The 27,611-nt window shown below is 38.2% G+C and overlaps 3 protein-coding genes and 1 long non-coding RNA gene across 4 annotated transcripts; 2 read left to right on the top strand and 2 right to left on the bottom strand.

Moving 5' to 3' along the window:
* Window positions 1-458: 458 nt before the first annotated feature.
* On the top strand, window positions 459-18,307 carry LOC136239337 (ATP-dependent translocase ABCB1-like). The gene is made up of 13 exons (XM_066030069.1): window positions 459-621; window positions 683-912; window positions 1,949-2,120; window positions 5,434-5,558; window positions 5,673-5,789; window positions 5,850-5,904; window positions 6,569-6,682; window positions 14,054-14,164; window positions 14,226-14,351; window positions 14,493-14,867; window positions 17,751-17,867; window positions 17,951-17,999; window positions 18,168-18,307. Exons 2-13 carry the CDS (start codon window positions 773-775, stop codon window positions 18,305-18,307), a joined length of 1,641 nt encoding a protein of 546 aa, XP_065886141.1. The 5' UTR covers window positions 459-621; window positions 683-772.
* LOC136238373 (uncharacterized) lies at window positions 7,551-9,627 on the bottom strand. The gene is made up of 2 exons (XM_066028816.1): window positions 8,264-9,627; window positions 7,551-8,233 (listed from the first exon to the last, which is right to left on the bottom strand). Exons 1-2 carry the CDS (start codon window positions 9,231-9,233, stop codon window positions 7,725-7,727), a joined length of 1,479 nt encoding a protein of 492 aa, XP_065884888.1. The 5' UTR covers window positions 9,234-9,627; the 3' UTR covers window positions 7,551-7,724.
* LOC136239158 (uncharacterized) lies at window positions 9,267-12,557 on the bottom strand. Its single transcript, XM_066029893.1, has 3 exons — window positions 12,341-12,557; window positions 10,991-11,399; window positions 9,267-10,405 (listed from the first exon to the last, which is right to left on the bottom strand). Exons 1-3 carry the CDS (start codon window positions 12,548-12,550, stop codon window positions 9,267-9,269), a joined length of 1,758 nt encoding a protein of 585 aa, XP_065885965.1. The 5' UTR covers window positions 12,551-12,557.
* A 454-nt stretch (window positions 18,308-18,761) lies between the features above and the next one.
* Window positions 18,762-25,894, top strand: LOC136238381 (uncharacterized). The gene is made up of 3 exons (XR_010692952.1): window positions 18,762-19,017; window positions 19,199-19,375; window positions 25,810-25,894. It is a non-coding gene; the product is annotated as an uncharacterized lncRNA (long non-coding RNA).
* The last annotated feature ends 1,717 nt before the right edge of the window (window positions 25,895-27,611 follow it).

Raw genomic sequence — 27,611 nt, 5'->3', positions numbered from 1 at the left:
ACTAGCTATATCAAGCTGAAATTTTGACACCAGATGGATAAACACCCAGTGCCTCATTTTATCAAAATTGACCAATGTGCCAAAAAGAATGGTTTGGGTCACATTTGGTACTTTTATCAAAAAGTGAATGGCATGACAAATGTTTGGCAAACTCATTGATCTTTAAAAGGATGGCTGTAGACTCAAAATATTTTGTAAGCAGTAATAGATGTACACTCACATTATTTTTAATGCATGCAAGCTAAAATTAATGGCCTGACTTTAGCCCTGCACCTGCCAAGATCGAGATACTCTAATAGAGCAGTCATTAATACTCTAATAAAACAGTCAACTGCAGCTGAAATAAATTATTATTTAATAACCTCCCGGGTCACTACACAAAGGCAAAACAAATAGTCCTGTTATAATATAATAATAATCACGTGCGCGGAGATATTCGTATTTTGTAAAAAAAAAAGGACTTTCCAGGCCGAATTCCAGGCTAGCTTTTCCAGCCCATGGACGTTAACTGGTTTACCGGAAAAGTAAAGGCGTAAACAAGTAAATATAGTAACAAACGCGTTGCGTCACCGTCAAAGCTGGACTCTTCATGGACCGAGAACTCGTACGAGATTCACCACCGTTAGTAACCGCGCTTTATAGTGAAAGTCGTTAGCTACATGTCGACATTGTTCTGTTTTAGTACGCCTAGCAGAGTTGATAACGAGTCAGAGGGTGAAGATGATTTGAAGAAACGGGGAGCGAGGACAGTTGGACCTTTGGAACTGGATGGATGCATGTGACGTTGTTTCAACATGCCTGTGAGCGACAGCTTTTGGTTATCCGTAAGAGATTCTTCCATTCCATTTTGAGGCAGGAGATTGGATGGTTTGATGTGAACAGTGTTGGAAACATTAACTCCCGATTAAACGAGTGAGTCTTGTTGACTACTCTGAAATATACTAGTATAGTTTAAAATTCATGTACAACTGAAGTAGGGATCCAAGTAATAAAAATAGTAAGGGTAGTTATATGGGAAAATTCCTACTTTGCTATGTTATTACAATTTGTTTGATGCCAATGTAAAAGATTTTCCCACGTACCATCATTCATATTATCCTGTTTCACTACTTTTTATCACTTGCTTCATTTAAGTTATCACTAGTTTGTTTATGTCTGTTATTATAGCATAGCGATGATATGCACGTGTGACTGTTCTGTTGGAATATTTACATGGCTGTTGTATTACGGTGACTGCTTTATTAGAGTATCTTGATCTCTCTGCTGATCTTGACCTCTGATCTGGTAGAGGTGTACTGTATGATAGATCATTAAAGAAGTGTGTGTTTGCCATGTAAACCATCGTTATAAGAGCAGCTATATTGTTAAGCTGTATGGTCACTATGCTCTAATAACTGTAATGAACCAATTGTTTTAAGTGCTGCCATCTACTGCTATATCTCTTTCAATAGCAACACTTCAGACAATTTTGTGGCATTTATATACATGTCTTCAAGGTAAGTGCTCCTGTTCTTGACATTGTGAAGAAACTGATAACAAGAATTGAAGGTGAAAGGTAAAGACAAGGCACTGAGAACAGATATTCTTTTAAAGACGTTTTCCACAAATAAGTTTGCTATTGTGGCATAGAATGTTGGCTGTACAATGCGTCATTTAGCCTATGATTTTTTGACTCTGGTCAGCAGGCAGGCAGGCAGTAAGATAAAAAAAATCTGGTTTTAAAAATTCAATACTGTTAAAGTTTTTCTTTGTTCTAATGGCACACTTATAAGAAGGCGTGTTTCACTGTGTAGATTATTTCTAATGATTACTGTTAATGACAGTTTTTTTGGAGGGGCCATTTTGGGATCCCTGCTACTGATAGAATTTATTGGAAAGTCTCCATTAAATTCTGTACATCACACTATATCATTACATGCATACAAATTGAATGTAATTTTTTCCGTAGTGATATGAACAAGGTTCACAATGGAATTGGAGACAGGCTATCAACTTTCATACAATGGATGACTGGATTCGTTGGTGGTGTTATTGCTGGATTTGTTTATGACTGGAGACTAACACTGGTGATGTTGGGGACAACTCCTTTCACGATGGCATCAGTTGCATTTCTTAATTGGGTGAGTACAGAGGGTGAACAATTAATGGAGTGTGTTATCAAGCACAGTAAAGTAGCTTGTACTAATGTCAAATCTGTGATCTTTAAACTGTGTTATTAATGTGTCAATCATAGTCATATGCCGTGGCTAACGTGATAATTTAAAAATAAGTGCAGTGATACAAATGTGTTTGCATTTCTATGCATGACTTGACTGGTTAGGGTATCGACTCTATCTGGTTGCTGCATGGATGGTAGTCATTGAATAAGTAACAAGGTAGGATGAAGTTGAGGTCTGTTGTGCAACTGAATTGTTGTCTGGTGCAGTGCTGTTCTTTGATGTGATACTTTTTCTGATGCTGTACTGTTCTTTAGCACTGTCTGGCACAATGTGTACGTGGCAATGGTTGATGTGGCCTAATGGTGTTTCCATATCATATGATTGAGGACTGTCTGTCCGTCTGTCAGTTGGTTTGTACACCATGATCAATGATTGTCATAAGTTGACATTTGTTTCTGGTATGTTGATTTTAAATGCATCCATGATGTGACTGTTGTTTGATATCATTCTACCACCTACTATGATAGTATCATTACCAGATTTTGTATCGATTCTTGTTAGTGATACTGTTGAGTCACTCTAATAGTACAGTCCACTGCAGTGAAGCAATTATACACTCTAATAAAACAATCATTGCATGAAACACAGGGGGTGGATCCAGGAGATGGCAAGGAGAGGGGCACAAATAGGCTAAGGTGTAGGTGGTTGGGTGGAGCAGATTCACTTCAGTTAGTTGCTATATTTTTGAAGCAGCAAATAATCATCTCTTAGTAGTGTCTCACTTTACAGATGGTTGTGTGGTCTTAAAAGTTGTTTAAAAGGCTATGAATGTCTTTAAACCTACAACACAATAATAGGTGCTTAGCACGTACGAAAGTGCTGGGTGATAGTTTGACAGCTGTTTTGGCCTTGGTTTCAGGTGACTTTGCAATAGATGCTAGTAATGTGCATATTTTTTATAAGTATTATTGATTTTGGCCCGACAAGATTTAGTATTCAATCAAAAGAAGTATGGCTCCTCCACAAGAGAGGTGCATTTGTCCCAAATGTCCCATCCTGGATCCGCCACTGAAACACATACTTGAAGGTACAAGGATGTGAATTCCTACGAGTGTATTCTTAAACCATTTCCTACTGATGAATGCTTACACATGTGCAAGATTTGAGTATGCCCATATAACGGGTTTTGAGGATAGTTTTTTTTGTAGATCGCAAAATTTTGAGGGGGATTTTTTTGCTTCTTCAGGATCTTTTATGCATTTACAATACTTAAACAGTGCCTTGAGCTGCAAATTTTGAGGGGGATGTTTTCACGGGTATAGTATGTTCACGTTGAGCTGAATCCTGAAAAACAGCTAAAAATTAAAAGTGGATTTTTTCTCAACAGAGTTAACATTTCAGCCAACAAGATGATTATTGGTAACGGCAAAGGTGTCAGCAACAGACACGTACGATTTGACTCTATTACAAGTTCGGGAAAGGGCTGTAATGGGCACTACATTTATATGGCTTCCCCATAGGAAATGTATTGTGAAAAATTTGATTGGCCATAAATATTATGTCAAACATTTGAACAAAAAGATTTTGAAATATTTTTAGCGGGTCAAGCAGTACTACAAATGAGCCAAATTTCAAGATTGTGTGTAATTGCATCCATGAGTTATTAAATGTTTTTGAGGATTCAGCTCAACGTGAACATACTATAGCTGCCAATCCACGAAACCATGAAATTTTCATCCTTCAGAAAAAAACACTATATGGTAAGTTTTAGTTAAAGCACTGCCACATGTGTGTATAGAAAATACGGCATGAGCAGTGGCGGATCTAGGATTTTGAAAAGAGGGTTTCTGGTGTCTATATATTATATAGCTGAAAAATAATCTGAGGACATCTCAATTTTTTTTTGAGATTTTTTAAGGCTATTTTTAGTTAACAATTACAATAAATCCAATGTTTTAAAATATTATTGCTAACTATAGAACAAAAGTTATGACTAACTGTAGCTTTGATTGCTCTATTAGAGTAACTACCTGACTGCTCTATTAGAGTATCTTGATCATCTTTAATGCAGTGGGAGGTGAAAAGTAAAGTGTTGCTGAGGGTTTAATAGCTATAAATGGTGTTAGTTAAGTGTAATTACATGCATGCTACTGAAATACAGTGGTATAGCTATAATGAAGTGGTTACTAAACCGAAAGGTTTTTATTTTCATGTCTAGTAGTTGCCCCGAGCATTCGACATTAGGGGACTTGTCTAGTAGTTGCCCCAAGCATTCGACTTTAGGGGCCACGAAAAAGTAGTATTAACGTTAGGGTTGGGTTTAGCTTTGGTTTCTTCACCTTTATAATAGGTTACGTTCTTCTTCCTATATACACCAAGACTACTACTTGAGTAACAGAAAAGTAAGGGAGGTGTGTAGCTAGCAGAGGTAGCACAGTGGTTAGTACGTTTGCCTAAAGCTCCAGTAGTCCAGGGTTTGAGCCCTGGCTGAGTTTTGTAGTTTTTTTTACCCTTTTTTGTCTAAGTTTTACTGTCGGTTCAATATCCAGTACGGCTTATTCCAACTTTCGATTCAGTATCTACTGCCTAGCTATAATTGTTTGCTATGACAAATTGTCAATAATAATCAAGTTAGTGAACTAAAGTTAAAAAGGGTTTTTTGTCGAAACCACAGAAACCCATCTAGATCTGTCACTGATGGGAGAGGGGGGGGACATGTCAAGAGGCTAATACAGCATGAGGCAAAGTTGAGAGTTGTATTAGCCTCGAGACACCCCTGATTGCTGTATTTTTTTGTACACACAAGCATAGGCGGTGCTTTAAGTGATAATTATATTGTATTCCCCCCTCCCCCCCCCGGTCTTCTTGAGATGAATGCTTCAAGCACATGAACTCAGTGCTTGAAGTGAAGACACAAGGACTCAGTGTCTTCCCAAGGCGTATTTATCTGTATTGTTGTAAAAGTGTCCTGAGAGGCATGTGAAGGCCTGTGGCCAAGCTAAACTCTCAAAGTGGCATTTCAAATGAGGCCAGTTATCAGGAGACTTGAAACTAGAAGGATCAGGTGATTACAAATGGATCAATTAGAGCTGCCATGTGCTATTATTAGAAATGGTTAGTCATAAAATTGCATGCAATTATACAATCAAGTACTGTGTCTAAAATATCCTACTACTAAATATACACATCAGTGCAGTGATACAAGATGCATGCCCTTAACAGTTTGTGCAGTACTGTTTGAGAGAGCTTTATGTTCAGTTTATGTGCTATATAGATGTTGGCCAAGTTCAGTAGTGAGGGACTAAAGGAGTATGCCAGTGCTGGAGCTGTGGCTGAAGAGGTATTCTCTTCTATGCGAACTGTGATATCATTTGGTGGACAACAGAAAGAGATTGATCGGTATGTCACTGAGGTGTACATATACACTACGTATATGTACACACATACTTGTGTGTATGTATGCATGGTCACAGTTTGTTAATCAAATTTTCACAATTTATTTATTACCCATAGGTACAATACTTTCTTGAAAGATGCCAAGAAAGTTGGAGTAAAGAAAGGTGTTTCAACTGGACTGGGAGTAGCTGTGTCTTCATTCTTCATCTTTTTCACCTATGCTATAGGATTTTGGTGAGTTTCAATAACACATATTATTTATCTGTACAAGAAATATGATCCATATTTAAACAGGTTTGGTGCTTACCTCATTCAGTACCATGATGCCACTACTGGAGATGTGCTGACTGTAAGATTATGTATCTCTGCTGCTCAATTAAAAGCAGCCGTTTTGTAAAATGATGTGGGGAGCTATCAACTGGCACCTATCTATGGGTCAATTGAATGGTATAGGTGTTTATGCTTGCAGTTAACAAAAAGAATTCTGCAGAGTCTTGCTTTACACCCCCGTTGCAATTATCATGCTGTAGATTATGAAGACAACTGTTAGGAGCTTTGTTTATAAAGTGATTTAGTCCTGGATGATGAGCATTCCATTATGTACAAAAGCTACTTTGATAGCAGACCTGAAGAAGTCAACAAAAAAGTAGACAATCAGACAAACAATGTTTCAGCTTTTTGTTTGTAGATGATTACTTAGTCCCTGAGTAGTATACACTATAATATGTAGTACTGTTTGGATGTATTTTGCTCTCTTTTTAATAAATACCGTTATGTGTATATACAAATTTTCGAGTAACATAATTTTCGTGGTTACTCAACTGTCTACAAATTTTTCATTCTTGAAAATTAATGATTATCAAGACTAGCAGTATATATTATAATTACAGATAACATGAGTGACCCATGAAAATAAAACTAAAATTCATCAATCCATGAAAATTATAACAATTTGTTGTAAAAAAAGTACTTTTTTTTGTAAATTCAGTCATTTATGTTTTAATCATGTGTAGGTGTTTCTAGCACTCCTAACAGGAGCCTGGACACTAGGACAAGCAGCCCCTAATTTGCAGGATTTCTCAGTTGCTTTGAGTGCCGCTGGATACTTATATGACACCATTGACAAGGTAAGCTAATGTCATGCAAATATTACAGAATAACTTGTGCATGTAAAATTATATTATATTCAGTTATTGCAATACTTAGTTTTTTCTTGATGTACGGTAGAAACAGTGTGTACCCTAGCTTGAGTGATAAACCATATAGTACAATAGGTTGTAGTGGATCAGATATCATTATAATTTACTGGCAAAAGTGTTAAAAGTACATTATGACAAAATAGAGCTATGAAACGGACGTGACTAAAAGGCGGAACGGACCCCGAAACGGACTCGCGAACAGACTGGAATACACAGCCTAAAACGTGGATTTGCAACAGTACAACAGTCTAAAAACCTTTAGTACACAACAAAGCTATTACACAAACCTACACAAACCTCTAAATGCGTATGGAAAGCAACTACAAAGTATGCTCGAGCCAATAATAAGCCCTGCGCTTAAAACTAGTGTTTAGTGCGGTGCTCTTGTATAAGATTTATGACTCACGGTTTCCATGCCTTTGTGACAGTATACTGACAGTTCAGCCCGAACAAATATGCCTTGTACTTTACGTGACGAGTCTACAGTGAATCATTTCCAATAAAAGCACAGTCGTGTTCCTTACGCATGCGCATGAAACCTCTTGGAGCGACCGTGGTAGCCAACTTAAAACATTATTGCGAAGCATTACAACATTAACCACTATATAGTAGTGCATTTCACTAATCTGAGATTAATACTATTATAAAACTATTGCCCAGCATTAGTTACACAAGATACAAAAAACTGAACAAAAAAAGCATAGCTGTACAATACTAAACAAAAACAGAGCTATTACAGACTGACACAGACTTCATACATTTTATGAACTACACATTGAAAAAAAAGTAGCTACCAAACAATCACACAGGCTACAAAACTTACAATATTAACACAAAATAGTGAAGAAAACAGCAAAACAGATGGTACATTTACACAAAAATCACCAAATAAATCAATTTTTAAACACAAAATGTTCTAAGCCATATACGAAGGTCAGTCAGTCAGTATATCAAAAGCCAGATACAATGGTTAGTGTAAGCCAAATTTAGAAAGCACAGCATAATGCTGTGCTGTAAGGTTTTCCTTGACGTCTGATGGAAACACAATACTGTTAGGATCAAAATTTGCAGCAGCAGCAGTAAGACATTCTATCTTCAAGTGATAATGCGAGGCACTGGGTTTGGCTGGTACTTTAACTGCTCCATCTGAAGCCACAAATGGACGACACTCCATGCGACAAACAATCAAATCATCAGGAGCAGTTGGCAGTGAGTTGTCAGACATGCGAAGTGATCCTTTACATCCTTGGCATCTAGAAATTCTATTTGTAATAAACTTCAAAGAAAATGGATTGTTTGTATCCTTTGGTGGTTCGTACACTGTTTGAAAATTATAAGAGTTTACAGGGCTAGGCATAGGAGCAGATTGCCAAGCGGGCTGGTGGAACGGCTGAATTGGCGTGCGTGGCTGATATGGTTGAAAATGATATGGCTGAAAAGGCAAGTACTGAGGTGATCCAAATGAGTAACTACATTGAGGTCCAGATCCAAATGAGTAACTACATTGAGGTCCAGCATAATGTGATTCTGATGAGCCCATAGAATATGACAAATGAGATGGTCCTGTGTAATGGGATTCTGTTGATCCAGAAGACACAAACCAAGGTGCTCTAGGCGAAGGCTGAAACTGTTCATTAAACTGGATATGAGTTGGCTCAGGAGATAGTGTCTGAGAACTGCTTCTTAACGTATCATTAGATTGAGTTTCCCTAATGCTGGAACAAGTTTTAAGTGGAGGGTTTGAAACACGAGATCGTTTCCTAGTGTTTGTACCTGGTTTTGCTCCTGGTCGCTTCGGAGCATCAAGTGATCGTGCAAGTGACCACAAATTAGCACTCTGGTTTGTGCGATTATACCACTGAAGCAAACGTACAAGCTCACCAGATTTTTCAGCCACTGCTAACGTATGTGAACAAAGTGACTTCGATTTGTAGTTTAAACAGTCACATGTGATCTTTCCACTATCTAGTACAGCAACAACATGAGGTTTTTCAGGACAGCTGAAGCTAGCAACCATCTTGGAGTTTGGTAAACCTGGTGCAGGTGTAATAGATCCTTCATCAACAGCCAAGTGAGCAGCCTTCTTCCACATACTTCCAAATACCTCTTCTGAGAGCCCTGCTTCCTTCCATGACACTGATAGCGGAACAAAATTCTCCTTTTGATCATCTGATAAAACTTGGTTATCGTTACATTGTGAAACTGATTCCTTGTCACTGTTACTGATTAACTGTGCAGCACCCGAAGAATTTTCTGATGAAGATGTGGTTAACATAGATGTAGTTGGTGCTTTCACAGGAAACAATTGAATCTTATGAATTTGATTAATACATCTTTGTCTGTATGACTTGGTTTCCTTCACCCAGCTTCTAGGATTTTGTTTGTATCTACTGTAGGCATTGGACACAGCAAATGGGCCAATATCCATGGTGAATGCACTTTCAATATCATGGGTTTGGCTATCCACTAGTTCTTTCATTTCCTGGCAAAATACATGTAGCCCTGATTTCTTTTAATCTACTTTTGCCTTGATCCGAGCATTTGCTGATTCATTAGGATTATTAGTGTACTCGACAGGGATAACCCCCAACCCAACAGCAGAACGTAATGGCTTCAACATCTTCTCCTTAAAGTTAGATGCCTGGTATGTCACAAACCACGAATAAAACTTGGCATCTGTTGAGCTTTGTATACACATCTCTCTACTATCCCACACCTCTTGAAGTTGTGAAAGCTCTTTGTCAAATTGTTGAGGAGAATCACAGTCCACAAGCCCACAAAACTTGTGTGTTCCCTGCTGCTGACCAAACACATCAGTGATGAAGGCATTCGCATAATCTCCTGAAATTCCCAAATCTCTTAACTTGGCAGAAATGCGATTTTGCACATGTATAAAGCACAACAAGTGCTGTGCTTGTGGAAACTGTATGTGAAATGCATCGCTTATTGCCTTTTCTCCATCCGTACCGTATGCTACTAAAGAATTCAGCTGTGGAGAAAGACCAACAATGCCAGAAGCAAGGAAATGAAAGAATTCCATGGTTTTCTTTTGGTGAATCAGCATTGGTCCCACTAAAACAGGAGACTTTTTGGTGTGTCGGTCTATCAGCTGGAGGTGTTTATATGTAATGACTGTTACACTAAATTCACCTAAATTAAAGGTGGGATCGATTCCAAGCACACAACATTGATTAGGATCAGTACAAAATCTAGCCATGTCATTAAGTTGTCGGCTGTTGGCTAGCAAACACATGGCATCTGGTGCTGCTTGAACCATTCGTAAAAATGGATCAGCTCGTGATTGCTGTTGCTTGCATTCTTCCATAACAGAAAACAACGGATCTTTTACAGTTGGTTCAATCTTCAGATTACTTTTCGCATTAGCAACTTGCTTCCTGTTTCTCGGCAATGATCCACAGCTGCTGGCATTCAAAATGCCACCACACTCCATGACGACTTTATTGTATACCTTCGTCGGTCCAGTTGTACCATCAATGACTTGGTCTTTAATCCTAGTCAACAAACTTTTCTTAGAACGGTTGAAAGAAGCAGATCCTTTCTTTGAATTTTTGTGTGGTAGACCTTTCATATCAGGGTCTTTGGGGTAAGAGTATTGTAAAATACAAATTGGATGTAATTTCGCTTTAAAATCTATACACAAAATAAAAGTATGCCATAAGTGATGCACATGTAAATAGACATTTTTAGTATCAACTATACAAATGTGCCTTTTAATGGTTAATCACAACAAAATAGTAAATTTAGTAGCACAGAGCACAGACCCGCTAAAGTGGTAAGATTTTTTTACTGTTGGTATAGTTAATACCTTTTAACTGACTAAAATATATCATCAGAACAAAGAGTTAATCTTGGTATACGTAGAATGAAAAATGCTAGTACTGGACAATATGTGTCCAGATGAAACGTACCTTCATGCTGAAAATTCTTAATTGATTATTTTCTTACACTTGTAATATATATGGTCTATGCATATACACATACGTAGTATAGTTTGGGATACATCAAAGTTACCATATTTAGGATCCTACTGTTATCACATGGTTGTTAGGATATCACATGCATTCTTTCAGCCAAAAGGGAGTGACCATATATGTTTTGCCTTGTTTAGTCATTTCCAGATAATAGGTGAACTGTAGTGCTGTTCACAACAGTACACGCAATCACATTTTTACACATACACACATATTATGCATAACAGAATGTATTCTTACATACCCTCAAGCTCGAATAAGCGACGGCCTACTCTGTTGTCCTCGGAGTGCACCCAATAGGTACGTTTCAACCGATAAAAAGAGTGTTGCTTCACTGGTGGTTTAAAATCAAGAACTTCAACTTTCTTAACCGCATCACCTTGAAATTGAATATTACAGAATGAAGATTTAACTCCTCTATTTATCCAGACTCCTAAATCATCAGATCTTATGTCATCACGCTCGTCAAGTTGGGATAAATCAACAAGGAAGGTATTGCTGGTTGAGCAGCCAATTGGTTGCTGTGTGCATACCTCCTCATCATTTGCTTGAAGTATCATCTTTACTGACTGAGCAACCGTAAGGCTTACAGGATGATGATACAGTATAGGGATTGCTGAATTTCCTTCAAAAGTTATTGGTGTGTTGTCTCCCTAAAAACCAATTGTTTGAGGTAATTGATAGCTACGCAAGCCATATTAAACAGCAGCTAAAAACAATACTCATGGTTACAGCACATGATTATTATTCAGCTATGTACTGTATGGTTTCTCCTTTTTGCTAACGTAAATAGCATTGTTTGCTATCTTAATTGTTCAAGGCCTACCTACACCAAACATTTGGGATTCCTCGGAAGTTGCTTACTTCAGACAATTCATTATGTTTATGTGTGTACAATAGTCTTTTTGTGTAATTAAAATACTGTCATGGTGTATTCCACACACATATATTCTTTTCGGATATTTGCTTTACAGCAAGTGAACAAATCAAAAAATGTCTAGGCAATAGCTAGCTCTCAAGATACCAATCAATACTGCTCTAGGGAAATATATAAATTGCCAACTACCATGAAGCAAACGTGAGTTACGTGAAATTGTTTACGTTGTGGTAAAGCATAACTTTACAGTAGCCGTTTCAAGCACTTAGGCATTTGAACCTTTTCCTTGGGCAGTCTAATCAGTCTTCTTATCAGCTGTATGGAGGTACTTACAACGCCATCAAGAATGAAGCATACTTTTTCACTTCCCCAATGCCTGTACCAAATTTTGATGGTCTGTGGTCCATAAATTTGAAGTTATTGAGCAAGAAGGAAGACTGTTAGGCATGCTCCATATAGCAGTAGTCATGCGATGGCAGCTGGTGCTGTTTGCCAGTGAATTAACCAGAGTTATGTAGTTAAAGCATGAATAAAGTGTGTTGAATCAACAGTAGCCTGGTAGCATAGTTTAATAGAGCTCATTTTGCTAGTCCCCTGAGACTCTTTGCTATGGCCTATGGTTTCCGCTTTTGTTCGCGCATGACCACAAACATGCGGTCCAATTAACTTTATATGGCTGCCCTTAATAGGTTCAGCGCCACCTTAAATAACACTCACCATCTTTGTCTCATCACAATTAATGTCTGATTCCTCTTCGCGCACAACATCATCGTTTTCCGCTTCGCTTTGCTTGTTTGGTTCACCCTCTGTATCGCTTTTAACACCCATGGTCACGGTTTCTTCATCACTCTCGTGTTCTTCCCTCTCGCTTACTTCTTCATCTGATATCACAATCACACGTACAGGGTCGACTATGAGTACTTCCATGTCAGCACAACACTACATGGTGTAAGTATACAACACGAGGTGATACCCAGTTGTGCGCATGCGTAAGGAACACGACTGTGCTTTTATTGGAAATGATTCACTGTAGACTCGTCACGTAAAGTACAAGGCGTATTTGTTCGAGCTGAACTGTCAGTATACTGTCACAAAGGCATGGAAACCGTGAGTCATAAATCTTATACAAGAGCACCGCACTAAACACTAGTTTTAAGCGCAGGGCTTATTATTGGCTCGAGCATACTTTGTAGTTGCTTTCCATACGCATTTAGAGGTTTGTGTAGGTTTGTGTAATAGCTTTGTTGTGTACTAAAGGTTTTTAGACTGTTGTACTGTTGCAAATCCACGTTTTAGGCTGTGTATTCCAGTCTGTTCGCGAGTCCGTTTCGGGGTCCGTTCCGCCTTTTAGTCACGTCCCTATGGGACAGTTAACTCGTAGTTGTATTTTTGTAGTAATCATTGTCATCATGACTATAATAGGTACACGTTGAGTTGAACCCTAAAAAAAAATGGATGGAATTATTACTAGGGTTTGTGAAATTTGGGCTCATTCATAGTACTGCTTGACCCAGTAAAAAATACTTCAATTTTTTTCGTTCAAACATCTCGTACGATATTTACAAAGTTTTCATCATATATTATCTGTGGGAAAGCTGTATAAGTGCATGGCCTGTTGTGACCCTTCTGGAAATAGTATTGGAGCCAAACCGTGCACACCTGCTCTTTCTCTTGAGAAAAATCCACTTTCCGTTTAGCTGTTTTCAGCTCTAGCTGTACAGACTATAGAGACTTGCAAGAAGGCTACTTTGTGAAAGCCTATGTGCGTAGCAAGAAATCAGAAACTTGTCACTAAAACCTCAGTCAATATAGAAAAAAAATTCCCAGATCCAGTGGTGATTTGATCTACAGACAACTTGCAGTCTCTCTAGTGAAAGAGCCTGAGGAACTGCACCAGGATTTCTTCTGCATGCAACCAGTACTTAAACAGCATGTGTTTATTACCGTAGTGGCCATTAATGCCAACCATAAGGGTCAACAGTAACTATCGACATTGGTTGCTGGAACAACTTAAGTTAGTTGAATGTACAGTAGCAGTGACAGCTATAATATCATTATGCTTTACAGGCAAACCTCAGCTAGTATTAGGATTAGGATATGGTTTAGTCTTGGTTTCTTTTTCATTGGGTGTAGTTTCTAACTCCTCCTAAATGTAAACATCTTTTTTTGATTTGCATTTAATTTATATGATAGAAAACAAAGGAGGCAGATAGTTGGCTGCTTTAGCTTGGTGGTTACATAACTGGACCAGAGGTCTTGAGGCCGTGCTGCCAGCTGGGGTTCAGTTTTTGCCAAAAGAAATGTTATTTTTTGTCTAAATATTTTGCCCTGGCCTTTTATTAAACACTATCCCTTCACTATAGGGATATGCGAGAATTGTGTTGCAATATACATAATGTGTACTCGTAATGCTTTTCTGTGTTTGTGTAGGAGCCATTGATAGATTCACAGTCATCAGAAGGTCTCAAGCCAGAGAAATTTAACAGTGACATTGAGTTTGAAAACATACACTGTACCTACCCAGCCAGATCGGATGTTCAAGTGAGCAAAGCTTACTGGTGGTATCAGTTTGGGTGATTCCACTGTACTTGATTGTCCACAGGTGTTGAAAGATCTCAATTTGAGTGTCAGTCCTGGACAAACTGTAGCACTAGTTGGACCAAGTGGTTGTGGGAAGAGTACCATCACTCAGTTGTTGCAGCGATTCTACGATCCCGACCAAGGAAAAGTTTGTGGCTACTTAATGTAGTAATGTCATCTATCCATGCCTTTAGTTACTTTGTCTGTTAATCCTGTTTTGGCTGTCTAATTAATTTTTCTTCTTTACCTAGCTTTGACATTACCTTGTAAGCTGGTGTGAATTGTCTAGGTAACTGTTGGTGGATATGATGTTAAGGAACTGAACTTACGTTGGTTACGTTCCAACATTGGAGTGGTCAGTCAGGAGCCAGTGCTGTTTGCTACTACAATAGCAGAGAACATTCGTTATGGTAGAGATGATGTTACAGAAGAAGAAATGATTACAGCAGCTGAAGCTGCAAATGCTCACTCATTCATCAGTCAACTTCCTGATGGATATAACACTTTAGTAGGAGAGATGGGTACTCAACTATCAGGAGGACAGAAACAACGTATAGCCATTGCTCGTGCCATAGTAAGAGACCCAAAGATATTAATACTGGATGAGGCAACATCAGCACTTGATGCTGAGAGTGAATCCTTAGTACAAGCTGCTCTAGATCAGGTATGTAAACATATTTAGCTGATTTTCTGTACAAATATAGACTAACTCAAATAGCTATTCTGTTACAATGACAAAGGCAGTAGTGAAATGGAAGTTTACTGTACTGTCTTTCTTGGTGGGCCACCATCACAGTTGGTCCAGTAGTTCCTACATGACACTTACAGTGATACACTCCAAAATAGTGAAACACTTTGTAGTTCTGTAAAGATGAAGTGTTAGTTTCCTTGATATAAAACTGCGTCTAAGAGGCATATAGCTATAATACAATTCATGTAGGTTACATATACAGTTGAACCTGTTTTATCAACCACCTGTATAGAAAGACCACCTATTTCAATTCTTCAAGTAAAAAAATTATACCCTAAATGCCTAATGCACCTATCTAGAGTAGCCACCTGCCTGTTAACACCAAGAAAGTTTGGCCTGTAGGTGACCATACTAGACAAACAGTTATACAGTTTTACATTTAAAATACCTTGTATACATGTGGGTTTGTGCAAGTTGTTGTTCTTACGTGCTATAGACCAAATAATTGGAGGATGCACAGTGTAAGTATACAGTGTATAATATTCTACTGCATACCCATAAGTAGCACTTTCTATTAAAAGCACAATCCAGCAAAACAATAGTGCAAATTATCATGAAGTTATGAAGGCTTCAACTGCCATAATCACAACTTTGGGATAGTAGTTAGTTGCTCACTGAGTCTGTCACAGTAGCTTGAGTTGGTTGTCTTGTTTACAATGGAGGAAAGCAGTGGCTTAAGTGAATGGTCTGGTTCTGGCTTAGAAGAAATCACTTCAGGAACAACTACATCTGGTTCCCAAGATCCTCCACTTCCAGTATACCTCACCTACTTGTCTTTGGGATTCAAATGGACTGCTACGACAATCATATCGCTTATGGCATGTTGGGTTTTTTGCACCATCAAGACTACAAGAAGTTTGCATAAACCCCATAACATCTTTGTGGCTAGCTTGATGATAACCAGTGTGATATCTGCCGTTCTCACTTGCTTGCAGTCTAGTCTCATGATGATTGGCTTTGTCACTGGTTTGGGAGATTTTATTAGCTGCAGTATATTCAAGTTCCTGCTGCTCCCAGCCAATGTGATTTATTTCATGTACGTGGTCATCTCGGTCGACAAGGTGATAGCTATCAAATTCCCTTTCAAGCACAAAAAGATCATGACATCACATGTTATTGGTGGGATAATCATCATCACGTGGCTTTTTGCTATAGCAACATCAGCTCATGTGCTATTTGTCACTGATGGCTTCACCAAAGTAGCTCAATTTGGCACCTGCAATTCTGAGGGAAAGAGCTTTATCAGAAATTTATTGAGTCATGCGCTACCCATCTTTGTGTCATCAGTTATTGCTGTCGTCCTCAACACTTACTTAGCCATCAAAGCTTATCAGGTCCACAAGCAGATACAGGAGGAGACCAGGTTATCGGGTGCTACTACCAGTCAGGTTAAAGTGCTGAAGAAAAAGCAAGCTACCATCAAGAGAAATTGGAAGCCAATGATCACATTAATGGTAGTTGTACTGGGCAGCCTAGGAATTGGCCTCTTCTTCCCACTGATATCTGTTTCAGTCAAGATACTTGGAGCCTCTGAAGGGATTTTTACATACCTCATTGGGACAAACATTGGTTTTCTGGTGCTCCTTATCAATCCATTTGTGTATGGGCTTTACTTCAAGCAAGTTCATGAGCCAATGATGAAAATGCTGAAGGGATTGTTGTGCAGGAACAAGTGCAACACAACGGTTGTTGCTCCACAGCCACGAAGGACTGCCTGGATGTGAATGAACTAACTCTTTGTATGCACACACATGTGTGTATATTGAGTATTGTATAATATAGTTGTAGCTATATGAAGTATAGCTGAACTTTTGAGCACAAACCATATTTGCTGTAACTTGCACAAAATTATGAATGTAAAAGGCATTGGTGAATTGCCATGGGATTAGTCATTTCAGGTTCGCTGTAGTATATTAAGAAATTTCTGTTCTCCTGCCACAATGTCGTGGCAAGCCAGAACTGGCTGAACAGTTGCCTAAACTGACTGAACATGTGGAAGATTAAAAGTCTATTACACTAGTAGTATGTCACATACCTTGCTGCTGCTGTAGTGTGGTTACAGTACACCGGAGGGTTGGCAATGGTATGTTTGTGGTCACTTCCTTGAGTTGTACTCAGAGCTTATAAAAACATCAAGACAATCCTGATCAAATTGCATAGATCCCTGACCATACTCCAATTGTCCAGACATGAAGCACAAGGAGGGAGTCTGAAGGCTGAGCTGGCATGTCAGTTGATTCTATTCTATTAACAATTAACAGTGATTTGAGGTAGTATACATTCTTACGTTTTGCTTATCATGATCATAATCAGTTTGTAACAATAGCTAAAGTACAGTTGTACTTTTAGTCAAGTTCAGAAATAATAAGTCCAGGAAGGTTCTATACACCACTTTGTTCCATGTGTGATGGTGAAAAATGTCTTGAGTCCATCACAAGTGGCATCTGACAATATTAACAGTTGGGAGTACACAGGTTAATTTTGGACCATATTTGATAGTCAAGTGAGCTAATTTTCTATGAAAATTCCTGGTGTATAACACACAAGGTATGGTAACAATTAAGATAATCAACAGGTAACTACTACCTGTTGATTCCCTCAGTGAAGCCTCTAATCTGACACCTTGCAATCCACAATAGTTCCATAGTCTTAACACTGTCCGCTACACCAATAGACCTTTATATGTAATACTACCTCAACCCAACATTCTCACAAGTTTGCAGGCACCAATAAGCATAACTTGCTGAAGTATGTGATTACTGTGGTTACAACAAACCTGCTTGACTTGTCATGTAGGCTAGCCATGGTCGTACCACAATAATCATAGCCCACAGATTGTCTACCATACAAGGAGCTGATGTTATTGCAGCAATTGTTAATGGCAAATCAAACCCTATTGATGAAGAAGGGAGTGTACTTTGATCTTGTACAAGCTCAGGTAAGGAGCTAGTCACTCATATATACTACATGTTGTTATTGTGTTGTAATGTGTGTAGTCTTATGGTGGAGAAGGTGAAGTGTTCACTGAAGATGTAATTATATCTGGTGAGTGCATGTGTGTGTGTGTACGTGCGTGCGTGTGTGTGGTATTACACTCAAACACACATACAGTACACTACACTCTTGAACTACATGCAGTATACATGAACAGTCATGTACACCACTAACACACATACTACATCCACACATGATCATCATATCTGCTTTTCACAGGAGTAGTGTCCAAATTCGAAGCACAAGCTACTGTACAGACTGCTAGAGCATCAACAGTAATTACCTTTAAAAAGTCGTTCTCACAGCAACAATCCATTCAAGCCAGAGAAGCTGAAAATGAAGAGGTAATTGTGATATAAGTGTAGAGCTAGTATAGCTACTGTAGGTACTGTAGCTAAACAAAGTGCTCTTGGTCTGACTATTGCATAATACTAGGGCTGAAACAATCATGGATTTGTACTGTTCAAGTACTGCATGTCTAGTGATAGCGATTGAGTACTCACAAATGCTAGCTACTTGTATACATACCAGTTTACAATATCATTGATGATACACACACTGTACTCATGCATATAAGTGCTCAAATTCAATCTCCATAGCCTTCACAGTGTCACTTCTCAATGACAAGCACATCACTTGAGCAGGGTCACGTGATGTTAACGAGCACTCAAGTATCAATTTTACTGTCTGAGTAACGAGTACCCGAGTTTATTTTAGCCCTACATTTTATATACTGTGGCATTAACCATTGTCAACAATTGCGTTGTACATATGATGATGGTTTTTTTTTTCTGTCATTAGTGAAACAGGAGATGTTTCTACTTAGCTTTTTCTGAAATACCAGAGTAGTGTTTTGTTGACATGAAGATGGTTTGCTGATGCTTTAATTGTCACCCCCTATATATAGCTTGGTGATGAACATGATCAAGCCCTCCCTGATCCTTCACTATGGCGTGTCCTCAAGACTGGTGCTCCAGAGTGGTACCTGATATTGATTGGTATAATAGTATCGGCAGCCGATGGATCTACTTATCCTATGATTGCTGTATTTATGGGACAGCTCTTTGAGGTGTAATGTGATGTGTATATGTACAGTGTATCAATGTTTATAAATTTCTCTGTATGTACGTATGTTACATATATGCACACAGGAAAATATGTATGTAAACCACAGATACACACCTGCAAGTGTTTTGTAGCAAAAATTTTGGTGGTTAAAGAATAGTCTTTATGTTTCACATTATGTATAGGTGTTTACTGACCCACGTACTGCTGAAGAGGAGAGCCGATTGTGGACACTAATGTTTGTTGTTATTGCTTTGGTGGCAGCAATTTCTGGTTTTTTACGTACTTTTTGTTTTGCTTTGTCTGGTGAAGCCCTGACAGCACGACTGAGGAGTGTATCATTTAAAGCCATCATGAGACAGGTAAATGTATCCATTAGCGTTTACCATTGTGCCAGACCACATTTAAGTGAAAACACCGGTACCAAAGCTATATCAAGACTCACGGTAGTGAGTCGCGCGGCCAAGAAACTACAAAGCGCACGCCCAATTAAAAGACGCGCGGCCACTACTGTGAGTTATTTACGTGTAGGGCCGGTTTCGCAATATTAGTCCTAGATTACGCAACATCTCTCAATAGATTTGTATTGCGTTACGTGATAAAAAAATCTTTAGGAGTCGTCATCATCATCATAGTTTTCTTGCAACCTCACTAAAATAAAAAAGTAACCATCGCAAAATAAAAAATAGGCGTATTTCACTTTATTTGTCTACCTTATGTTACAACTACTGTCACGTTATACCAGTCAACATAGTCGTGTTTGTATAGTCCATCTAGCACTGACATTATCTTTACCTATATGCGTATTTTCTTCAATCAAACCTCTAATCCCTACAATAACTTTTAAAGGCACGACGTGGACACAAACTCTAATGCCTGATAAACAAGTTGTGACAACGTACTGAACCGTAAGTTCCCTAGGGATGGCGTTTTAAGCAGAAATCTTTTAAATTCCATTTAGTGCCACACCCCATGCGAGTGTTTATAAATCGCCAGTTGTCTTATGGTGTGAAGAACAAAATCACTAGCGAAGGTGCTTTAAGCATACTCTTCAATTCTCTATTTACATGTAATTTTTAATAGATTAACCACAAAGGCCGATAAGGTGAATACAAAAGGTAACAAGCCTTTAGGGGTTACCACCTCTATGTAGTGTTTACCATGTAGCTTGTGTTGTGGCTTTCATTAAGTATTATGCACACACAAATGGTGCAACAAAATTTTGTAATGGATTGCTCGAATGTGGTTGGTGGTGTTGTGGCTCGAATATGGTTCGTGGTTTGCCAGTGACCATGTATGAGTTGGGGTTGTTCCACACAACTTACACAATATTCAAATTTCATGATGGCCATGAAAATTTCTTGCCATATGGTAAACATACAACAATGTGTAACAACGTTAATCAACATCACATCAAGACTTGACTGAAAATAGTTCCAACAATAGTGATGATTTCTTGTACGTCAGCATGACGATACTGAGACCTGTAAAAGAATAAGCAGGCACTGAAGTTAACCTTAAATTAAACACTAATGCAACTGACCTGGAACATTGGTCGCAACACCAAAAACACTTGTTTCGATATCTGATGACACAATCCAGCAGGCACTGAATTAAAAGAGAATGTACAAAAAATCAATATGCCGGGCTGTATCAATAATAGCATGGATAATCAAAATGAACAAAAATTATATCCCAGGCTAAGTGAATGAATAACATAACTGTTGGGTAAGCATGTCAAACCTGAACATTAGGACATTAGTCAAACAAAAGTACGCTATCACAACTTGGTCATAATACAATGTTCGTACCACTGGACTTCACACTGGTTGCCCAAAAATTGTGCCATTCCAGGACAACAGCATAATTATGAAACAAATAGTTACTACAACACAGAAGGCTTACTGTTGTACTGTCTACACTGATATACCATAATTTAAAAACATAACAGGTAGGCATTAAATACAATACACTTAACATCTGGGTACTAGGAAAAAATCACTAACATCACAACATGTAAACTGACCTAGAAATTAACACCCTTGATGCCACTACAGTCTACACTGGATATTTGTTTGAACCCATCAACGCTATACCCGATACATCTGAGTAGACTGACCTGCAAATTCACATCACTAGTATACAGTGATAATTGATAACTACAAAAACAACAATTGCAATAATACAATTCTTCTGTACGTCAACTGACCTGAAATTCATGACACTCGATACCGAGACCTGTAAAAGAATAAGCAGGCACTGAAGTCAACCTTAAATTAAACACACATGCAAACTGACCTGGAACATCGGTCGCAACACCAAAGACACCTGTTTCGATATCTGACGAAACAATCCAGCAGGCACTGAATTAAAAAGAGAATGTGCAAAAATCAATATGCCAGGCTGTACCAATAAAGGATGGATAATCAAAATGAACTAAAAATATATATATCCCATATGCAGGTTAAGTGAGTAACATAACTGTTGGGTAAGCATGTAAACTAGAACATTAGGTCATTGGTCAAACAAAAGTACGCTATCACAAACTGGTCACTGATAATTGATAACTACAAAAACAACAATTGCAATAATACAATTCTTCTGTACGTCAACTGACCTGAAATTCATGACACTCGATACCGAGACCTGTAAAAGAATAAGCAGGCACTGAAGTCAACCTTAAATTAAACACACATGCAAACTGACCTGGAACATGGGTCGCAACACCAAAGACACCTGTTTCGATATCTGACGAAACAAAGAGAATGTGCAAAAAATCAATATGCCAGGCTGTACCAATAAAGGATGGATAATCAAAATGAACTAAAAATATATATATATCCCATATGCAGGTTAAGTGAGTAACATAACTGTTGGGTAAGCATGTAAACCAGAACATTAGGTCATTGGTCAAACAAAAGTACGGTATCACAAACTGGTCACTGATAATTGATAACTACAAAAAGAACAATTGCAATAATACAATTCCTCTGAACGTTAACTGACCTGAAATTCATGACACCTGTATCTTTGTTCTTGCATGGTATCAATTTACATATGTACCATGATCACATTCAACTGCTAGTGGATAAACCAGTATGACCAGATGGCCTGCAAAAACCAACAAGCAGGTGATAAATACAATACACCTAAAGCCTGGAATATGAAAAATACTATATAAGCATTATTCCACACTGATATAGTAATAGATTATAGGACGTTGTGGAACTTGCCTAAACGTTTAAACTTGAACATGAGGACAACTGCATAATCTGGACACTTGGAATTGTCCAATACCTGATGAACAAGTTAGTACTAATGACATTCACTTCAACATTTTATTCCAGCTGGGTGAATCTCTTGTAACTGAGTAAAAAGGTGTTTATTTTCCACCTGCAACCAAAGTTCTACATTTCGATCTGTGGTTGAGTGTACATAAACTGACCAGGAAAATCAGTATGCCATAGGGGTATGGAAATGGTTCCTTTCCTTCTGTTGTAACATTACTTACAGCTGACTGGTAAATGATCATCGATGTCCCCATGGACCCCAACAATGAGTATACCAATAACTTCACAAGTTGGAATGAATTTCCTTTCAGCATCTGGTGGACAGGTCCATAAACCATATCGCACAAACACGGTGAATCAGTGTGTGGCGATGTGACACGTTACACAAACTTCACTCCTCGTTTTGTTAGGCCAATGAAACTTGATTACCAGTTTCTTGCTCAGATTTTTGAAAATTTGATGCGGGCGGGCGATTATTATTCATTATTCATTATTTTCCAAAAAGCACAACACACATCCCAAACATGAAGATTTCTGCCAAAAAAAGTGAGTCTACATTGATTACTCCTGCATTAAATAGCTAAAATACGTTACTAATCCGTATAACAAGTGATTTTTTCATTAGAGTATAGCTCATTGCTCCATTAGAGTAAAAGTGACTGCTCTATTAGAGTATTTCAATCTGAAATACCAATAATGAAATTCCATGCGGGTGTATCAAAAGCATGCGGGCGATGACGCGAAACTGCTAATCAAATTTCATTGGCCTTAGCATTCAAGACCGGCATATATCATAGAGTACCTCGATCAGTATTCTTGACTCTTACTTCTTTAAGCGTTGCTCAAGCCATGTAGTTTCTCACGAGGGGCTCGAGTTTCTCATTAAAGTCGAGCCGATTAAAGTACGCCTCACCATCTAGTTACATTCTTAAACCATTCAATTTAAAACCACGTATCACGAGTGTCCACTTAAGGTAATTAGGGACTTTCCACGAGATTTCCCCTAAATAGATCACGTGTTAGTTGTCAATCTGGTGGATTCTGGTGGTATACATGGTTCAACAATGCGGTAAGTGTACATATGCTGTCAATAATTGTTTGTGCACTGCTAAACTAAGTTATTTTTGTGTGATAAGCATGCTTGAGGAAGGGTCTGGGGGACGACACTAATGTTTTGACAGCAGTTGATGATGGCCAGGCAAAGAACTGCGAGAAGAACTACTGTGATAGTGTGATAGTAGGGAAAAATTCCCACCCTTATAGCTCTGCCTAGGGGCATTATCTACAGCTACTGTATTATGTTGCCGATATGTACATCCGGGCCAAGAATAAAGGTGAAAGTGGTAGTAAGGCTCAATCCTATTATTCTGCTGAACAGGCAAGGGAGTCTGGGACTCTGGGGGCATGCTCCCTCAGGAAAGTATAAGTACTACAACTTTTTTGTTTTAATTGCTTCATCAAGTATAAAAATTTCAGTCAAAAGGTGATGATCGAGGCTCTGGTCTTATGCACTGGTTGGAGTGGTTGTATCGATACTGCACTGTGGCAACCTTGAGGGGTTAGTGCTGGCATTATCCTTGGCAATACTATTCCATCTCCCCGAGTCTTGATGATTGAGTCCTCCATTCCTTTCTCTGCTGCTCCAATCCTGAAGTTGTGACCACAGTCAAAAGGTGACGATCGAGGCTCTGGTCTTGCATCTATACTGTACTGCAACACCCTTGAGGGGTTAGTACCGGCATTGTCCATCGCAATACTGTTCCATCTCCCATATACAAGTCTTGATGGTTGAGTCCTCTATTCCTTTCTCTGCTGCTCTAATCCTGAAGTTGTGACCAAAATAATAAAAAATGGTTATAACGTGATAAATGATTATGGTGATAACAATTACAAATGTATTTATAGCTGTGTAGCAACTGTAAACTAATTAGTAGTCACTTGCAAGTTTAATTAGGTGTCTGAAGCATTTAACATGCACAGATATGAGATATATTCGTCACATGCAGGCAGTAAAGATAGATTTACTCTAATAGAACAGTCATACTACACTGTAAATTCATACTTCCGAATTTACGGTGTTATGAAACAATCATTATTATGTATGGATTTTACTGACTCTCCAAGATAATATTCTGCATTAATGTTAATTGCTCATTTCCAAAAATTACCTTTTAAACCAAATGTAGAGTCTATCACTGACAAAAATGAGTGACATCCACCCCAAAAACACTTTCGCTGTAAAAAAGGCGCGCCCAAGAAACTACAAGTACCTGGAACCCAATGTAAAAAAACAAAAAGAAAACAGCTCAGCTGAAGTGAAAAGTAACTGGTAACTTAAAGAGCTGATATCTGAAGCGGCCAAGAATACAATTACTAAAGTTTAATCCATGCAAGAACACCTTGGCTATAAAACAGGTGTGTACATGAAAGTAACTGGCAACTGAAATGGCTGATATCTGAAGCAGCCAAGAATGAATGGTCATATACAACTAATTCAAAAATTTAACACTGAACCTTTATAATTCGGCTGTGTTCTATATTCACTCTTGCTGCATCGTAAAGTAATTTCTTTTAACTCTAATTAGCTGGTAATTTGGCCGCCTTTTTTAATAGTCAGTATAATAGTCAGTTTTATAGCCAAGGTGTTCTTGCATGGATTAAACTTTAGTAATTGTATTCTTGGCTGCTTCAGATATCAGCTCTTTAAGTTACCAGTTACTTTTCACTTCAGCTGAGCTGTTTTCTTTTTGTTTTTTTACATTGGGTTCCAGGTACTTGTAGTTTCTTGGGCGAGCCTTTTTTACAGCGAAGGTGTTTTTGGGGTGGTACACTTGTTACGTAAACTGCACTATTTTTAAAGAGTTGATTGCACCCGACAGTCTGTGCTATTCAATTGTAAAATAAATATACATACCATCACTTGATAACTCCACCTCAGAATCAAGGCATCACAACTACTGTGCTTTAATTCATACTATTTCCCCAAGGAGGTCACCTACACCTGAAGATGTACTAGTGAACATTAAATCCCTAATCCAGTCATGGGTATAGGGATAACTGTCCACTGGTATATCTTCTGGTGTAGGCGACCTCCCTCATTTCACTACTTTTATTAATGCATGATCCCTCATTGACCACAAAATTTCTGTACTTTTACAATTAGAGTTGGACAACATTTCAATATGATTAAAGCATTAATACATACCAAATGGTAATTTTGGTATTGTGATAATTGAAATACAGTACCTTATTGCAAATACAGATAGTAATTGCAGGATATCATTTGTGTATGAACGTTGTATGTGATCCATTCCAAAGCATTTTATTAATGTAAGCTTGACAATCTTGTGGTTTTTCAGTGAAATATTAATATTCTAGTTTTCGAATGTCTCTTCACTTCAGTTTGATGTTTTGCATGATTGCATAATGCCAAATTCAGCAACCTCAATCAGCTCATTGATTCTTGGAATTTTCAATACCGTCCATATACAATGTTCTTATAATAGGATATTGGATGGTTTGATCAGGAGCGCAACTCAACCGGAGCCCTCACAACCAGGTTGTCACTTGATGCCAGTCAAGTACAAGGAGTAAGTATAATTAGTGCCAAAAACAAATCATGTTTGTTGTGTATGTATATAATCATGTTGTTTGGATGTATATCCATATGTTGTCGTTTTACATTCTATTTACTAGGCTACGGGAACACGTCTTGGTGCACTGACCCTAATCATCTTTGGACTACTCACAGGAGTCATTGTAGCCTTCATCTATGGCTGGTTGACTACTATATTGCTCTTGATGTTAGTACCAATCACGTTAGTATCATTCACCATTCAGACTAAGCTGGTGATTGGAGTGGGAGGGAATAGTAAAAATGCATATGAAAAGGCTGGAAGTGTAAGTTTACAATTTTTATACTGTGTAACCAGGAGCACATAAGCATAGCAGAACACAAATGGACTCCTTTGTAACTAACCCACATGTATTTACTGATGAAAATTTCTTTAGCATGTAAAAGTTTTATCCTTGTATGTATGTGCTTGGTTTTTTTGTAGATTGCATTTGAGTCAGTATCCAACATACGTACAGTAGTGGCATTAGGTCTGGAAGATAATTTCTCATCCAAATACAATGATAGTCTGTATGAGCCTTACAAGTGAGTAGTGTGTGTGTGCATGCGTGCGTACGTGTGTATGTACATGTGTACGGGCGTGTATATGTTTGTGTGTGTGCATGCATGTGTGTGTGTGTTTGTCATGGAGTGAAAATTTCTGTACATGTTGTGCACTATTAGGAAGGCTTTGAAAAGCAGTCACATTCTTGGAATTGGCACAGGACAGATATATACACATACTGTCCCGTGTTGCGCTGCACATAACTAAGGTAGTTAATTTATTTGTTGTGCATGCAATTCTGACCACCGACTTACCAGAGCCAGCTCAACTAAAATTTAAGTTCATTACCTACTGAAGTGAACTGTTACCTGAATTCATTTTACCCGGACACAGTTAAGTAATATATAAAACAGACATATACCTTTAGATTAGATTAGATTAGATTATCAATTTTTGTCAAAGACATGGGTACACAAAAGGCACAGCCTGCAAACGTGCTCCCCATACAGAACATACAAGTACAAAAAACAAACACATAACAGTGACACAAAAACAAAACACAAAACAATAACATTAGAATACACGGATTGAAAAACAAAACAGTTACAAGATTATGCAAAAAGAAAACGACGAAGTGCAGTCCGGAACGCAACTGGATTAGTCAATTTTAGAATAAGATGGGGAATGGTGTTCCATAGGAAGGGAGAGTTGATGAAAAAGGAAAAACGCTGGGAGTTGATAGTGGAGGATGGAATAAGTAACGACATTGGATGAGATCTAGTGACGGTGGTAGAAAATTGAAAATACTTAGAAAATGGGATAGCAACTCTATTATGTAAAATATCATGAGTCAGACTGGTCGAAAAGTAAGATCTTCTGGTATGAAGAGTTGGCCAATGAAGTTCCTGTAGGCAAGAGTCTGAAGACCTAGACCAGTTATGGTTAATAGTATCCCATCTACTACCGCACACCTAATGGGCAGCATGACGTTGGATCGCTTCTAAATTAGTCACATCCTTCTTAGTGTGTAAGCACCAAACTGGGGAAGCATACTCCAGAATAGGTCTCACTACAGCCTAACTACTTTACTTGACTATACAGTATATATGCACACACATGTAAGGACATTACTCACCATTGAGCTTTTATAATCAATACCTATTGTAAGCATTGAAGTAAGTATGCTGGTA

Source organism: Dysidea avara, chromosome 11 (assembly GCF_963678975.1).
Source record: "Dysidea avara chromosome 11, odDysAvar1.4, whole genome shotgun sequence".
Taxonomy (NCBI): domain Eukaryota; kingdom Metazoa; phylum Porifera; class Demospongiae; order Dictyoceratida; family Dysideidae; genus Dysidea; species Dysidea avara.
Note: the sequence above shows the minus strand (reverse complement) of the source record. Positions and strands in the feature narration are given on the sequence as shown.

Coding starts and splice junctions, on each gene's coding strand:
- LOC136238373 (XM_066028816.1), bottom strand. CDS start 9,233: ATGAAAGAACTAGTGGATAGCCAAACCCATGATATTGAAAGTGCATTC. Junction 8,234..8,263: donor AGAATCACATTATGCTGGAC/CTCAATGTAGTT, acceptor TTGGATCTGGAC/CTCAATGTAGTTACTCATTT.
- LOC136239158 (XM_066029893.1), bottom strand. CDS start 12,550: ATGGAAGTACTCATAGTCGACCCTGTACGTGTGATTGTGATATCAGAT. Junction 11,400..12,340: donor ATTGTGATGAGACAAAGATG/GTGAGTGTTATT, acceptor ATTGGTTTTTAG/GGAGACAACACACCAATAAC. Junction 10,406..10,990: donor TCGCTTATTCGAGCTTGAGG/GTATGTAAGAAT, acceptor TTTTGTGTATAG/ATTTTAAAGCGAAATTACAT.
- LOC136239337 (XM_066030069.1), top strand. CDS start 773: ATGCATGTGACGTTGTTTCAACATGCCTGTGAGCGACAGCTTTTGGTT. Junction 5,790..5,849: donor ACCTATGCTATAGGATTTTG/GTGAGTTTCAAT, acceptor ATATTTAAACAG/GTTTGGTGCTTACCTCATTC. Junction 17,868..17,950: donor CTATTGATGAAGAAGGGAGT/GTACTTTGATCT, acceptor TAATGTGTGTAG/TCTTATGGTGGAGAAGGTGA.